The sequence below is a fragment of the Parasteatoda tepidariorum genome, chromosome 12, assembly GCF_982258835.1.
Source record: "Parasteatoda tepidariorum strain Cologne lab strain chromosome 12, Ptep-v5.0, whole genome shotgun sequence".
Classification (NCBI taxonomy): Eukaryota; Metazoa; Arthropoda; class Arachnida; order Araneae; family Theridiidae; genus Parasteatoda; species Parasteatoda tepidariorum.
In genome coordinates this window covers 43,897,710-43,914,110 of record NC_141766.1, presented here as the reverse complement: position 1 = coordinate 43,914,110, position 16,401 = coordinate 43,897,710, and the positions used below count along the sequence as shown (strand labels likewise).

The 16,401-nt window shown below is 26.6% G+C and overlaps 1 protein-coding gene across 6 annotated transcripts in view; it reads left to right on the top strand.

The window, feature by feature from the left end:
• DIP2 (disco-interacting protein 2) overlaps positions 1-14,837 on the top strand; it is a 192,768-nt gene extending 177,931 nt beyond the window's left edge. For 3 of the 6 annotated variants that reach the window (XM_071188297.1, XM_071188299.1, XM_016048412.4), the window contains 7 exons: positions 2,447-2,538; positions 2,623-2,699; positions 4,937-5,104; positions 5,946-6,140; positions 8,316-8,490; positions 10,428-10,551; positions 12,290-14,837. In XM_071188297.1, coding sequence (XP_071044398.1) covers positions 2,447-2,538; positions 2,623-2,699; positions 4,937-5,104; positions 5,946-6,140; positions 8,316-8,490; positions 10,428-10,551; positions 12,290-12,542 — 1,084 coding nt within the window. In that variant the 3' untranslated portion in view covers positions 12,543-14,837. The remainder of the gene's footprint in view (positions 1-2,446; positions 2,539-2,622; positions 2,700-4,936; positions 5,105-5,945; positions 6,141-8,315; positions 8,491-10,427; positions 10,552-12,289) is intronic. The other 3 variants (XM_071188296.2, XM_071188298.2, XM_016048411.4) reach the window with 1 other exon arrangement.
• Positions 14,838-16,401: the final 1,564 nt, after the last annotated feature.

Below are 16,401 nucleotides of genomic sequence, written 5' to 3'. Positions count from 1 at the left end.
TTTTGATGCTATAATTACTGACAGTGTTATTTTACAGATGCTCAACATTTTGTTATTGTCATGCTTTTAACCCTTTCGAGCCGACTGTCACATATATGTGCCAGCAAGAAACGCGCTCACTTCCCGGCCGACACACCCGCGTGTCAGAGAGTTTTCTTGTTCACCCCCGACCGTCACTTATTTGTGCCAGCGTTTCGGAACGTTTTAAAAAATGAAATTTCTTCCAAAAGATGGCATTGTATGTCCATATGGTTTCAGATACATGTAGATTTGACCTTCTACTCAAGATGAAAGTACATTCACGTGGTTTTTAGGGGAAGGAGTGGAGGGGGGGAATGTTTTATGAGGGTTCTTTAAATTAGCACGTGATATTTATTTACAGTAAGTAAGGGAGTTTTTTTTCTCTCGCTACTTTCGATTTTCGGAATAGTTTTCAGTGGATAATTAGATCTTGTAGGCTTGAATTTTTTTTCTTTTTACCGTTAGAATGTCGAAGCGTTGAAAATTTTTAACTGAGCTGGAAATAGAGGAAATTATGCAAAATATTTCAGATATTGATTCTGAAACAGATTCGGATAGTAGTGATAGTGACACTATAATATATTCTGATCATAAAGAATCAAGCGAATCGAATGATGATGAGAACATTTCTGACATTTGTATGCCCAGTACTTCAAAATCGAGTAGTACTTCTGCATGGTCATCAACAGTACAAAATTTAACGCTATTACCTTTCAAAGCCGTGCCTGGACTAAAAGTGGATAATTCGCTTGAAGAAGAGATTGATTTCTTTAGGCATTATTTTGATGATTCCATAATGAAAATAATTACGAAATAATTAAATGAAAATAATTAAATTTTTCATACGAAAAAACAGCTTTAAGTCATATATTTAGTTTTCAGATTTGTAATGTTAAATGTTTTAAAATAACAAGTACATAATGAAAATAAAATGTGTGAAATATACATTTGAACAAGAAATAACTTAAGTAAATAAAGTATCCATAGAAATATATATGAAGCATATGTCACTTAAATACTCTGCAGAACAATATTAAACAACGCGCTGATATTTCGGTAATTTCATGGAATTAGGCTTAACATCAAAAAACCCTCCGGCCCTGGGGAGACACACGCTAGAGAGACTGCCGGCCTCAGCGGTAAGCGCGCTTTGCGTCGCGAAAGGGTTAAATATATTAAAGGAGGCAATGCATTATAAACATTTTAAAATTAACATCTATTTTTGTATTTTCCACTAAACATTTATTGCAATTTTTAGCAAGGAAAATTTTCATAACATGAGGATTGCATGTAATCACCATGGACGTAGCATTTTTCATAGTGATAGTAAATTCATTTAGAGGAAAATTTCTTACAAATTATTCTGGCATCAGGAAGATTTTAGTAACTTTTCAACCATTTGGCTTGATAAATATGAAAGAAATTCCTTTATTATCTTATAGATGGTTGCATTCTTTTCTATCCATACATTCTTTTCCTCTTCATACACAAAAACCTTTTGGTTTTAATATTTTTGTTTAATCTCTAAAATTCAAAGATCTACAATGATAGTAAATGTAAATAAATGTTTACACATGCGTTGACATAAAGAAAATATTTAAAAAAGAAAATTCATACAACATTTTCTCTAAATTGACTAAAATTATTATATTAAAATTATAAAATTAATATCATTTGTGACTAAAATTGTTGCCAAACATACTTTTTTAATTATGTGTATTAAGAAAAGAGTTTTTAATTAATATCTTAAAGTTTTCAATACTTTTTTATGAAGCTTTGTACATAAGGTATCTTTTTTATTTATTGCTGGCTCAAAATAACTAGGTTTCGAACATCAAAAATAAGAAGATTTGGTTTTCATTATTCAGTTCTTGCTATAGTGATGTAAAAAACCTTTACATTCATAGTTGTCCTTGCCAAGATTTTTTTTATTTATTTATTTTTTTTTTTTTTTTGCCGGCACTATGACAAAAATGACACTTTTTGTTTTGTTGATACTTGAAATTTGGTTTAGAAGCTTGTTTTCCCAATCAAAGTTTTTTGTGCTTAAAAGAACTGAACTTGACAACAAATTTATTAATTAAAATTGGACTGTTTTGTGAGTAAGCTTAATATAAACAAAATACTGATATTTTGTTTTTAATAATAATTGATGTGTATTTACTGATAGGACTCGTTAAGAAACAATATGCTAAAATATTTTTGGTGTATTATGAGAGAGAAAAATTATACTGATAAGTTAAAAAAGAATAATTTATTGATGTGTTTAATCTTTTATATTTCTAAGATTTAATTATATATATTTGATATGTAAATTTCTAAGTTAATGTAATTTTTAAATGCATTTTAAATATTTTTAATGTAAGAACCCATCACTGTATGTATTGCTTATTTCTTTCGCATTAAGATTTATTTTTTATTTCAGTGTTTATTCAGGTCACCATACCATTTTAATCCCACCATCTGAAGTTGAAATTAATCCTGCCCTTTGGTTATCAACAATTAGTCAATACAAAGGTTATAATTAATTCTAAATAATAATAAAAGTAAATAAAAAAAAATTTCGTTTTAATAATTTCTAATTTGTTTTTTATTTTAAAGTGCGTGATACATTCTGTTCATATGGCGTTATGGAACTTTGCACAAAAGGCTTAGGATCATCTATCAGCCAATTGAAGGTAATACAATAGCCTATTTTCACTTACAAAATTTCTTGGTCATTTGTGTGTGTGCTTACCCATTTAGGTTTTCTAACATTTTCTGATGATAAAGTATTCTTTATACTTTGATATTATTTTGAGGAAATTTTTTTGTTACAGTGACCAATAGAATAGAAATTTAACATTTTTAAAAAAAAGTCATTTAGTATCATTTTGCCTCGTAGACTTTTTTAATTTTCTTTATAGACAAATTTTTAACTCCTTACTCCCTGCCTATACTCAGAAGCATTGCCTTGTACCAAAGAATATTTTAAAACATTTAATGTTCTTTACAGGCTGGGATAATTTATAATGCTTATGTTCAAGATGTGAAATTTGAAATTGATATAGCAATGTTTAATCTATTTCTGGCGAGATTTTATACTAGAAACTTAATTACCTCCTTTCGGCAAACAATATTTACAGGTTGATCTAGATAAAACTGAATTTAAAAATTCCACAGTTATTTGTTTTATTCTCTTTCTTTGAATATACATGATAAATTTTTTTAATGTTAAAAAATCTATTTAAATTCATTTTGCTCTGTTAAAAACTTAAGTAACTGAAAGACATAACATATATCTGGTTTTATAATGATAAAACCTCCTCTGCGTGGACACTCAGGCTGAAAGAGGGAAGCACATAGATGCAAGAGAAAATTATAAACAAGTTACAACAAAGGGAAAAAAGTGGTTGGGGTACAAGCTTGAACCGATTAATCAAATAATTAAAAGGGTATCATTGGTAGGGTGAAATCCATATGTGTTGCAAGATGTAGAAATTTTTAAAAAAGGTGAGAATGGAATATTTGGTGAAAATGGAATTCTAGAAAGAAAATTTTGATAAATTCTAATTTTTAATTTCTTGCTTAATTTGATAATATTCTATTCTTTTATATCAAACATTAGAAAATCAATTTTCTTTTGATTTCTAAATTTTGATATGTCAATGGCTTTAGATGTGCCATCACCACACCTGTTTCTTATGTCCTTTCTTTTGCTTGATTGCCATCTTTAAATTTGAATATTTCATTTGATTATTTGTAGTTGATATGTTTTTATAATTAAATAACCAGGGGTCTGTCCACGTTGAATTTACTACCGTTTAGCGGTACGTTCACAAATTCAATTTTAGGAAAAACGGTAGTTTCACAAATTCAACATTAGGAAAAACGGTAGTTTCACAAAGTACTTTTTCTTAAAATTTTATTTTTGTATCCTTAAGAAATGATAAATCTATATTTTTACTATGCTTTTTGTTGATTTTTTAATATCATTTTTAATTTTTCACATATTATGTCTAAATTTTCATAAAATAGGTACATCTCAGAAAAGCCTAGACAGACCCCTGATAGCATATTAGTCTAGTAAGAAATGGGAACTTGTTTAAGACTTTTTTAATCCTATAAATTATGCTATGATTTCTTAGCTTTTTCAGACATTCTCATTCACTTTTAGATTCTTTTCATTTATTAGAACTTTTACAGACATTTTCTTATGATTTGAGCATGTTTAATAATTTATAAATATTGGTTTTCTACATTTAACAAATTTTATTATAAGATAAAAACTGATATAAATTTCTGTGTTTTTATAATTCAGTGACTTTTTGTTGACTGTCTCATACTTGGGTTGACTTTTGAACTTGGCAATAAATTTTTCTATAACTTTAAAATGTTGAACCTATTTTGTTTGTCAGTTTAATTACATGCCAAAGGAGTTTTTTTTATTCTGTTTATTAATTTAATTGGTTTTGAATATATTTTAAAACTTATCTATTTGGGAAACTAAAAATCTTAATTAAATCCTTAATCTCCTATATCTATTATCCTGTAAAAAAAATGGGAATATAGAAAGCTATGGAGAAATATCTCTACTGATAAGCATTCCCATTTTGTGTGTAGTAGTCTAGAAAGCTGAACCTAAATTATAAAATTTAGGTAATTTTATTATAAATGTGTTATAAATAAATATTTGTAAATATGTGAGTCTATGACTATTTTTGGTGGGAGTAAGGAAATTTTTTTAACAGTATATAATTATTTTTCACAGAATGGGATAAAACTATTATTTTTGAGTTTGCAAATGAAACTCTGGAATTTTAATATTTATTTTAGCACTAATATGTTTTATATGTTATAAGGTAAGTAAAATTTGTGTATCATTTTGTATCCAACTTATTGTAGTTATTATAACAGTTATTCTTTTTCATTGCAGAGAGGGATAAACTTGAGCTGCGTTCGAACCTGTGTTGTTGTAGCTGAGGAGAGGCCTAGAGTTGGATTAACAACCTCATTCTCTAAATTATTTTCTGGTTTAGGCTTATCTCCTAGAGCTGTTAGCACAAGCTTTGGATGTCGAGTAAATGTTGCCATTTGTTTGCAGGTAAGTAATGTTTTTAATTAAGCAGACATGTAACTTTACTGCAGACCCATGGAATTCCGCTTTTTTCACCTGATTTTCATCATAAACTTAACAATTCTAAAATTACAAAAATTTTATATGTGTGACTGGGGACATCCACAAATTGTACTAAAGTGATTGAAGTATCTTTTCTACCCAATGTGTTCCTGAATTTTTATGCCACTTGAATAATATTTTATAAAAAAGAAAAAACTAACTTTTTCTAATGAAATTTTATTAGCGTAAAAGTATATACTTATTAAATATTTTTAGTGAAATTAAGTCTTGGTATGTTGGCGATTTGTTTCAAATATTTGAATTGTTCTTTTATTCAGTTTTTTAAAATTATTTAATCTAATTAACAATTCAATATGCGCAGAATTTTCTAAATGATAAACTGAGGGGTCATTCACTAACTAAATTCTTATTAAAAATGTTCAGTTGCATTCATAACTACTGAACTTATAAATATTAAACGAAATTCAATTTTCCCTCGGATTGACTATTAGTAAGAAATAATAATAATAGTGATTTGAATAAGCAATGGCATTTTGAATCAACTAACAGAAGAATCTTATATTTTGAAATGAGTCAACTCAAAATGTTTAAAAAAAATTAAATTAATACTTTATTAAATACAATTATTTTTTTTAAATTGTAATTTTTGTTTTAGTTTAATTCATAACTTTGAAAAACTGTTTTTAGAGTTTTATTACCATACTAAATTTTTTTTCTGAAACTGCTGTAGCATATCTGACTACATGATATAGATCAATTTCTTAAGATATTTTAATTACGTATATAAAGATGTATTAATTTATAGGGAGCCTCTAGTCCAGACCCAACTGCAGTATATGCTGATATGCGAGCATTGCGAAATGATCGAGTTACATTAGTTGAAAGAGGTGCTCCTCATAGTTTATGTCTGATGGAGTCTGGCAAACTTCTTCCAGGAGTGAAAGTAGTCATTGCCAATCCTGAGACTAAAGGACAATGTGGAGATTCTCACCTAGGAGAGGTATTAACTACATTTTGTATGTATTTAATAAATTTATATTATCAGTCACAGTTGCCAATTCTGTCAAATTCCAAAAAATATTCAAATATTCCATTTCTTTAAAATTTCGTAAAAATATCAAATTTTTGTAATTTAAAATCTCTTATTGAAATATCTAAATGTATAAAGAATAAAAAATATTTTTGGTGTTCAAAACTGAAGAATTGGCAAAAACAATCCAAGCTTTGTCACCACTCAAATGCCTATAGTGAACATATATTTAGCCAAGAAAAAAGAAATGATAAATACTGATTTTCAATCATCCATATTTAATGAAAATTTTGAAATTTACTGTTGATGAAATGTTCAAAATTAGGAAATATTTTTAAGAAGAGCTTGATAAATCATTTTTTATGAAAGGTAAAATCAGTCACCTATTTTAAAATTATTCAACATTCTGGATTACTGAAATTCACATTTACCAAAGCTGTAAAGATTTCCATGTTACCATGTTACATTCTCATTCAGTTGAATTTTTATAAATATTTTCTCTGAGTGAAATTTTATTGAATTAAGTCTTAACACACATTTTTGAAGCAACAAATTTAAAATTTGTTATTGTTGTAAGTAAAATGTTGATTCCTCTAGCTTAACCCTTCACTGTGCCCATTTGCATATCTGTAAAGCTAAGTTTAAATTGGATTTTCTCTGCTGTTCTTTATAGTTAAGCATTGAAAACTGCTTTGCACATCGATAGAAGTGCTTGTCTTTGTTAGAAAAACGAATTGACTACCAGTCTGTGCTAGTTTCAAAACTAATGGACATGCTGTTTCCCCATGCTTTGTTAGTTTAGTGCCTTGTGCTATTTCAATAAGAAGGATAATTTCTGTTCTGAACAAAAATTTTAAAATAATAAATTCTCCTATGATAAAACCTTCTAGAGTTTGGAACTTCAAAGTCATTATATAATTCTGGCAATAAATAATTATTGTATTATTCTATTGTTTACATTCACTGTATCAGAGGATTTATAATGTTGTACACATAGTTTTGCAGTAACAAAAGTGCAAGGTAACAAAAAATATTCTTCCTTCCTAAAGTGTAACCAATTTTTTTCTAGTATTTATTGACGAATTCTGCAAACGAAAATAATTATTCTTCACTTTTAAAAAGTGTGGAATGAAGGGTTAAGGAATATGTTTTAAGTTAGATTAATTGTGTTAACAAATGTGTATTATGTAAATACATATGTGCATAAAAGTCCAGTGTAGTTAGAATGTAATATTGTCAAAATTTAAATTCTTTATGCAGTAGTTTGCTATTTCTGATTTAAACTGCAATTAACTGTTACCAATATTCCCTTTTTGTCCAAAATTTGATTGTATGCCAAATGTCCCTGTTTTTATTATTCTTCAATGTTTTGAGCTATGTATTATGTATTGCTTTATTACGAGACAGAGCTATTAATTTCTAGATCTGATCTAACATCTCATGAAAATATTTTATGAACTACATATCCGTTTAATATGTTTAATATTCTTAAAACTTGTTCCATTAGCAAATTTTCAGTTTCTAATTCAAAAAATCTGCTACAAGACATTTGTCTAAAAAGAAATTTATATATCTTCACCACCTCCAAAACTGATAAATTTGTGAGATGGACAAGATTTATGGACAAGATGGACAAGATAAGGACGTTAAGGTATTTGATTTTGTTGCATTGAGTTTGTAATGACATTAAGGGGTTTAATGCGAAAGCCAGGTATATTCCATTTTTTTCTATATTAATAAATTTTTTACTGTTCAGACTTTGTAAATTCTTTGATTAGTACAAGAACTGGGCAGAAATATCAAATCAGATTTCCTGTGAGGTAAAAGGTGTGAGGAGAAACTTCATATAAACCTATTGCTTTTTCAATGTCATTTGACTCAATGTCACATATAATTTGTGAACCATGACTTGCCTTGTCATTGCATCAAGCTCATCATTCATGTTTGGTGTAGTGGAATCTTTTTTGGCCCTTGTACCATTCTAACACTAATTCTAACACCTAGCCTATTTTTGCCTAAATATTGAAAGCCTGAACACATTTAATATTTACTACTAATTAAAAACTCTTACTGAAAAAGGTATTCAATCTAATGAATGCAATTTATGTTCACAAATGGTATTTAACAAAGTATTTTATTTTTTAGATTTGGGTGCAGTCATCTCATAATGCTAGTGGATATTTCACTATCTATGGTGATGATTCTCTTCACAATGATCATTTCAATGTGAGGCTAATCACTGGTGACTCATCACAAACTTATGCAAGGACTGGTTATTTAGGTTTTTTGCGAAGAACAGAGAGTGTTCAAGCTGATGGTGGTATGTTAAATACATCCCTAAATTATAATTAGAGTATAACATGAGTGATTGTATTCCGTGTGTACCCAGAAATTCTGTTTTATTTTATTATTATTTTTTTTATTCTTCCAGTCTAAAAGCTATGAGCATGTGATTTTTCAGCAAAAATCCTGAGTATTGCTTCGTATCAGAAGACCATTGGTTTGCGCACTTACGCTAATCAAAAACTTAAAATCACTCTAAGTTTTGAAACTTTTGCTTTATTCTGTTAACAAGACATTTACGTACATGCGATTTTTCCGCCAATTTTATTCTTTTGATTTGGCGAATTTCCACCATTTTGAATATTTGTAACTGCACTGGGATATGCTAATATTACGATTCCTATTCACACTATTTTAATATTAAACATCAATTTTAGTATTTACCTGATCAAAAAGATACGTGTTGCAATTCGTACTCACTCAATTTAAAAATCGTACATCACAAATCCGATTCACGCGATTTGAAGATACAATAGTGTGATTTGTATTTACGCATTTTTAAAAACCCATATCACAATTCGTATTCACGCGAGCTTAAAATCTAATGTCAAGATTTGTATTCACACGTTTTTAAAATCCAATATTGCAATTCCTATTCAGACGGTTGTAATATCAAAAATCAATTTGTTTATTTTTACACGATTTAAAAACTATACATTGCGATTTGTTTTCGAAAAATTATTGATTCGTATTTATGTGATTTAATATTGAAATTTGTATTTTTGCATATTTGAAATCCAATATTTCAAATCCAAATTCTTGTAAGAAGTAAATTTTTTCTTGAATTAGTTTCTATAAATGTGTGATGTTCATCATTAGTAGGTTATTTAGTTATAAATCTTAGCTCAAAAAATTATGGTAAATATGAAACATGTATGTTATATAAATTGTTATCTTGTTATCAATTTTTTGCACATGAAATTTTCAGGGTTTTTCACTTTGTCACAATCACCCCTGGTATGAATAACATGTTTTGAATGTATAGTGCAGAAAAAAACAGACCAATTACATTTGGTCTAATGATTCTCTCTCTATAATAACATAATTTATGATTGATAGATCTTAATACAGGAATTTGGCTATCAAATACGCCAAAAATCGTAGAGGATATGCAAAAATGTATTTTAGATTCATGCTTCGATAACATGCCAGTAGATTTATGTAGATGGAATAAAACCAAACTTACAAAAAAATAATATATTTTTTGTGTTAGTAGCAGAAAGATAAAGTACATATAATTTTAATCTCACATTACATTGCTGCTTTTCCTTGAGGCAAGTATTTGATTAGTTCTAATTAAAACCCTTGATTTCAAATATTGCTCTTTTCTTGTTTTGAAATCCTTCATATTTTTTTTTTCTATAAATAGATGGAATATTTTTAAATGCGCTTAATAATAGATGATTAAAGAGACAAGAGTTTTGCTTAATAATACACATATTTTTTTTCTCACCTTGGAGACTTCCTTTTCCCAGTCTTACTCTATTTTTTTTAATTTTTGAAACATCAATTGAAGTTTAAATTTATTTTGTTTCACATAGCATTTTGTCACTTTTGAAAAGTTAAAATGTTTTACATGATCTATATTATTTTAAATAAGGACCTGCACTTCATAGAAAAAGACTGAAATTCCGGAGCCTTGTGTACTAAAGATGCATATTTTCCTAACTCTCTCAGAATTAGTGCTTAATAGGTTAAAACAGAAGCATTTTTTATGATATTTAAATATAAATTAAATTATACTGAAAAGTTGCTGAAATGGAACCAATGGCTTTCCATTATAATCATATTGTGACGAAAGCTGTGAATTATTAAGATTATTAAATCATAAATCCTCAAAATAAATTTCATGTTTGTGTTATGTGGGTTAGATTTACTTATCACGTTTATTAATAACATATAAATATTTTTTAGAACTTCATGATGCTGTGTTTGTAGTTGGGTCTCTGGATGAAACTATCATGCTCCGAGGAATGAGATATCATCCTATAGATATTGAAAATAGTGTCCTGAGATGTCATAAAAAAGTTTCTGAATGGTACTTTTACTTTTAAATGAAATTTTGATCATATTGAAAATTGTTGTTTGTAGCCTTCATATACGTTTTTTTATTAATATCTTATAAGTTTTGAACCTCTCAAGTTACGTGGGCAATGCAATGAGCTTAAAAATATTGCATATTTTCCCCAAAGTTGAATTTGACAAAAATTCTTCATGTCTACTTTAGTTTTATTTCTTATGTTACATAAGTGCACACATAAAGTAATTTTTATCCATAAATTGACTTATTCATGATGTAAAACTTAATGTAATTTTTTTCTTTTGAAATATGGTTAAGGAATACTATTAATTAATTGTATCTTACATTCCGATTTCTTGTTCTTCATTAATTCTCCAAGCATTAAGCCCCTAATTAAAATCGGATGGGCATTTCCCGAATAAGTACTATTCTCCCATTGAAAAGCATGGGAGAAACCAGTTTATAGCTTGCAGTTAAAAGTTGGACAAAGCCAAAACTAACGCTCAGAGGGTTAATCATTTATAATGTAAATTCACTGAAAAACACTGCCTTGAAAATCAGGAAATTTAATGTAAAGATTTACCTAGTAATGCTTAGTATTATAATTTATGTAATTATTCACCTTTTTAATTTTTTTATTATTATTTTTTTTCACTTTAACTATTGCTGCATTTAATTTTACAGTGGATTCCAAGCTTAAAGTATTTAAAAAATACAATGTATTGTTTTCAACTTTATTTTGTATTTTAAATTGATTAATTTACTTGTCTAAAACAAAATATGTTCTATGTTGAATGCAAAAAATCTACACTTTATTAAAATTCAATTTTATGCAAAAATTATAGAACTTTTTTACATGAATGATTTTGTATGTAGAGGTTTTGTTTTTCTTATTCGTCTACCATTAACTTTAATGAGGTTAATTTAACAACTGTTTTAAATTGAAAATGTTCATTAAATGCAAAGCTATGTTTCGGTACTTTAGCTTTATTACTATGTTTTGGTTATTTGTTTATATTTTGAGTTTTATTAATGAATAAGTGCTGGCAATTCGTTTTTAAGAATCATTTTCAAAATGCACTATCAATACTTTTTAAGTACTAATTTCTTTTAAATTTTATGAATAATAAAATGCATATATATGATAATTTTGCCTTTTTCAGTTGGTAATTTTTTTGCAATGTCAAAATGAAAGTCATTGGTTTTTAAATGACACATTATTCAGTTTGTTTGCATTCAGCAAATATTTTCTCTTGGAATTTCCCTTACCTTTTTATAGTTTTTTGATACTTAATAATGCATTTAAATTTTACTGATTTTCCAACATATTCATATTAAAAAAAAAAGAATTTTTTTTATCTTGTTCTTATCCTTCCTTAATTTTAATACATACAATATTGAAAGAAATACAAATTTAGACCTAGGTATTGATAGGTTGAATAAATTTCAATTTAACTAAATATCTGTCTTGATAACTTCAAATTATTGTATGATATTCAAATAAAAGTTTGATGAATATAATGGTGAACTTTTTTTTTGTTTGTATATTATCTAATTTTGTGAGGTTAGTTATATAGTAGCTTCCAATTGAAAATAGTCACTCTGCACAAAACCATACTTTTGTTATTATACTTATATTTTAAGCTTATGTTAATTCTTTTAACAAATTTTAAGTATTTTGAGTAAAATGAAATGCAATATTCCTAGATTTTAAGATATATTTCATACCCTCTAAAGTAAAATTTTTTTCCCACAGTGCTGTGTTTACTTGGACTAATTTACTTGTAGTTGTGGTTGAACTTGATGGAAATGAAAATGAAGCTTTAGATCTTGTACCCCTAGTCACAAATGTAGTTTTGGAGGAACATCAACTTATTGTAGGAGTAGTAGTTGTTGTCGATCCTGGAGTTGTGCCTATAAATTCCAGGGGTGAAAAGCAACGAATGCACCTTCGAGATGGATTTTTAGCTGATCAATTAGATCCAATTTATGTAGCTTATAACATGTGAGAAGATATTATCTAAAATGTTATTTATATGACCTTCTTAAAAAAGTGGAATGCACTTGAAATTAAATTTTGGATGTAATTGAGACCTGGAAAGGAGAATTTGCTTATAGCTGTGATTTTTTTAGAATGGGCATTCCTTTTGACTTCAGAAACACGAGAAATCCTTGCCGCTATAAAATGTGAAAGCTGAACAAGTAGTCCCATGGACAAGAAAATTCTTGTTCTGTAGTATATAGTGTTCTAAGTGTTAAATTGCTCTTTCTAAATTAATCCAAAATGGTTTTATATTTTCTTAAAATTTGCTAGTTTTCTTTTTTGATTTTTATTGGAGTGCAAATATTCGTAAATTATACATTTCAATTGTGAAAATTTTTTTATAATTCAAAATAATATTTTAAAAGTTCAAGATTTTATAAAATATTTGCCTCCATTTTTATGTTTATCTTTACTAGGCATACTTTTTATTAAAAGTTTTTACTTATATAGCTGTTGAGAACAGTATGACTATTCAAACTAGTTACTTAAGAATTTATATATGAGATAAAATCAGTATATTGAAAGCAATATTTTGTTCATAAGTAATTAGATATTTTATATAATATCACAAAGCTGTTACTTTTTTAGACTCAAGCATTTTATAATTGGTTTTGACTTCAATTGTAATGTTTCATTATCTATAGCTTCATTCTAAACTATTAGATATTATTTCCCATTTAACAGTTCTAATGTGTGGCATCTGTTTATATTTGCATAGTTTCTTGCGAGTTCTGGTGCTTTTTGTTATCGAAGCTTAAAATATAAATTAAAATATACTGATCTGAAGCTTCTGAATGTATAATTTAATGAAAAACAGTTACTTTTATAGTGTTCTGAAAATTTCTATAATTGAGTCTGTTGTGTTTTTATTCAATTTATGCATGTAAGTATCAATAAATATATATGAGTTAGTAAATTATGCTGTAACTTTAAAAATTTAAATTTGCTGGTGCTGCCATTAAAATATCTAAGATTTATTGTACTACTTACCTCTAAAAATGTATATTTTCTAATTAAATACTTTAATGGTATGTAATTTTAATACTACCATAATTATTTATATATTTTCTAATTGCATACTCTAAATAATTAAGCTTTGGGTTGTCAGTTTTCATCTCAGACTAATATAATGTTCGCTACCTATTTTGCAATTTTTTTAAAATTTTCATTGAAATACTGATAATGACTGCTAGCCCTTAATTTACTATGCAATAAATATTAATAGAATGGAGAATATTCTGCTTGAAGAAAGGAATATCTGATGTAATTTCTATCCTATATATATTATTTGAAGAGAGATCACAGGCATGAAGTATTAAATAATTAGCTTTAAGATCTTTTTAATTTTGTTTTGTTTATAGCAAGAAATGTATCTTTTTCTTTCACAATAAACCCACAAATAATTTAAATTTTTTTTTTTTTTTGGGAATAAGGTTCTTATAAACTATTTATTAAATGCATTATTTTTAATTATCTCATTCAAACTTTCCAATAACATAATTTTAGACTTAACAAGTAGAAAAAAAAACAATGTTTATGGATTTGGTCAATCATATTTGATCTAATTTCCAAAATACTTATCATTTTTATTGTAATTCTAAAATAGTAGTATTTTACGATGAACTCTGAGGCATGGTTGGAACAAAATCCAATTTTTACTTTTGAGAAATTTAAGATCCTTCTCAAATATTGCAATTTTTTCTCGTTAGAATTAAACAACCGTATTTATTATAAATTTTATACATATTCCAAATATGAACTAACAAATAACCAGAAAAATATTGCAAAAATTCTTTTAAGAAGAAGTGTTAAAATGAGCATTAATAGTTGGAATTTGTGTTAGTCTAAAATTTTGAGATTTACATAATAGATTACAAAATCGTAGATTTTGAGATTAAAAAATAGTTTGCATTGTGAAAAAAATTTCGATGAATTGGCCATTATTTCAGTGTTGAAATGTTAGTTCTAATATTTTTGTATATCATAGATTTTTGCCAGTCAGTTTTTATAATTATAGATTTTGCAATTAGTTTGCTCACAGTTTTAAACTTAAAACTTTGATTTAAAGATTTTTTCAAATGTCTTTTGACTTACTTAAAAATATTCTTTATTTAAGAAATATGCAAAGTTATTGAAAAATATTTTTTGCAAAATCTCCTACCTAAATTTCTTTTTTTACTTTTCTATATAAAATGTTGCTTTGTTGTTTACAAAAAAAATTGCCTTTACAAATGAAAATTGTGCTATTAATAAAAAAAAAGTATGGATAATTCTTTAAAATTAATAGATAGGATAATTACTCTATATTCTTGAAATGGTGCTATTTCTTAAATTCTACCTAAAAATTTGCATGATAATTGCATAAATGCACCCTAAATATTTAAATTTTTAATGTACTATTAAGGATGTACTTTTTCAAATAGAACTTTAAAATTAATGCAATTCATTACTAGAATTAACGTAATTCATTACGGGAATGCTAATTAGCTGTAACTGAAATATTTGTATTCAAGCAGCTTTGTCAAAGTAGTTATTAGAGTGAACACTATATAATTTTATTAAATTTTTAAAAGTATGGGTTTTTATTACCTTTTTGTAATTGTTTTATTATCAATTTTAGAGTTCATTTCTGAAAAAGAAAATATTAATATTTTTCAAAATTTTCTCATGAGCTTTGTTTTTACTTTATTTGAAATTTAAATGTTATCTGTAGTTTTTTTTTTTTTTTTTTTGGTAAATAGGAAAATATTCTTGATCTAATTTTCTTCTCTGAATTATGTTTTTTCTTTCATTGATGGTCTTATCAGACAGATCTAAGTTTTTTTCCTTTTAATCTGAAAGGAGAAATTTTATTTATTCTTGCTTTTTATCTTTATTTTTTAAAACTTTTCTGACATAATTCATTTTAGCGATCTAGGTGATAATGCATCGTTTTTAACTCGTAGATTTTTCTAAAGCTATAAAAATTTTTTGTAAAGGTATTATATTAAGCCAAAGAATTATCATGCCTTATATTCTGAGTAACTGTTATTTTGCCTTAGTAAAAAAATCATGTGTTGATAGGAACAAAGCTTCACAATCAATTATTTTGCTTTTTTAATTTCATTTTGCTATCATTTTTTAGTTTGTGATAAATTTCTCATTATTTAAAAGCTGCTAATTTAGTTTGGTTTAAATATCATTCTTTTCAATGAATTCTATTATCTTACTTTTTATGGGATAAGTTTCATGGTATGTATGAAATCGAAAATATTCCATTTTATTATCACTGTTAATATATTTTGAATTTAATATCATTCTTATCAATTGAATCTATAATTTTAGTTTATGTGATAGATTTCATGATATATGTAAATATAGAAAGCTTCTTTTTCTTTTTTCAACGGCTGCTAATTCAATTTGATTCAAATCAAATCTCATTCTTTTTAACCACTATTATACTCTAATTGTGATAAGTTTCATGTTATACGAAAATAGAAATTTTCTATGTTAATAAAATTTGGGTTTCATTCTTATTCACATTTATAACCTTATTTTATGTGATAAATTCTATACTAAAATATGAAGGTTAAAACACTCTTTCTTCTTGAGGCAGCTAAGAATGTTTTTTCTAAAGCAAGCTAGTAAAGTATTGTTATGTCATGTTAAAAATATTCTTTAAGTAGAAGAGATAACATTACAACTCTTTGAGGAACATCATTTTAAAGTTTGTTTAAATACTTGTACATAATGGATTAATCAGTAGGAGATATGATTAATTCTGTCATTTTTTTATATTATTTATTAGATATGAACCTATTATTTTCCTATTCTATATTGTATTT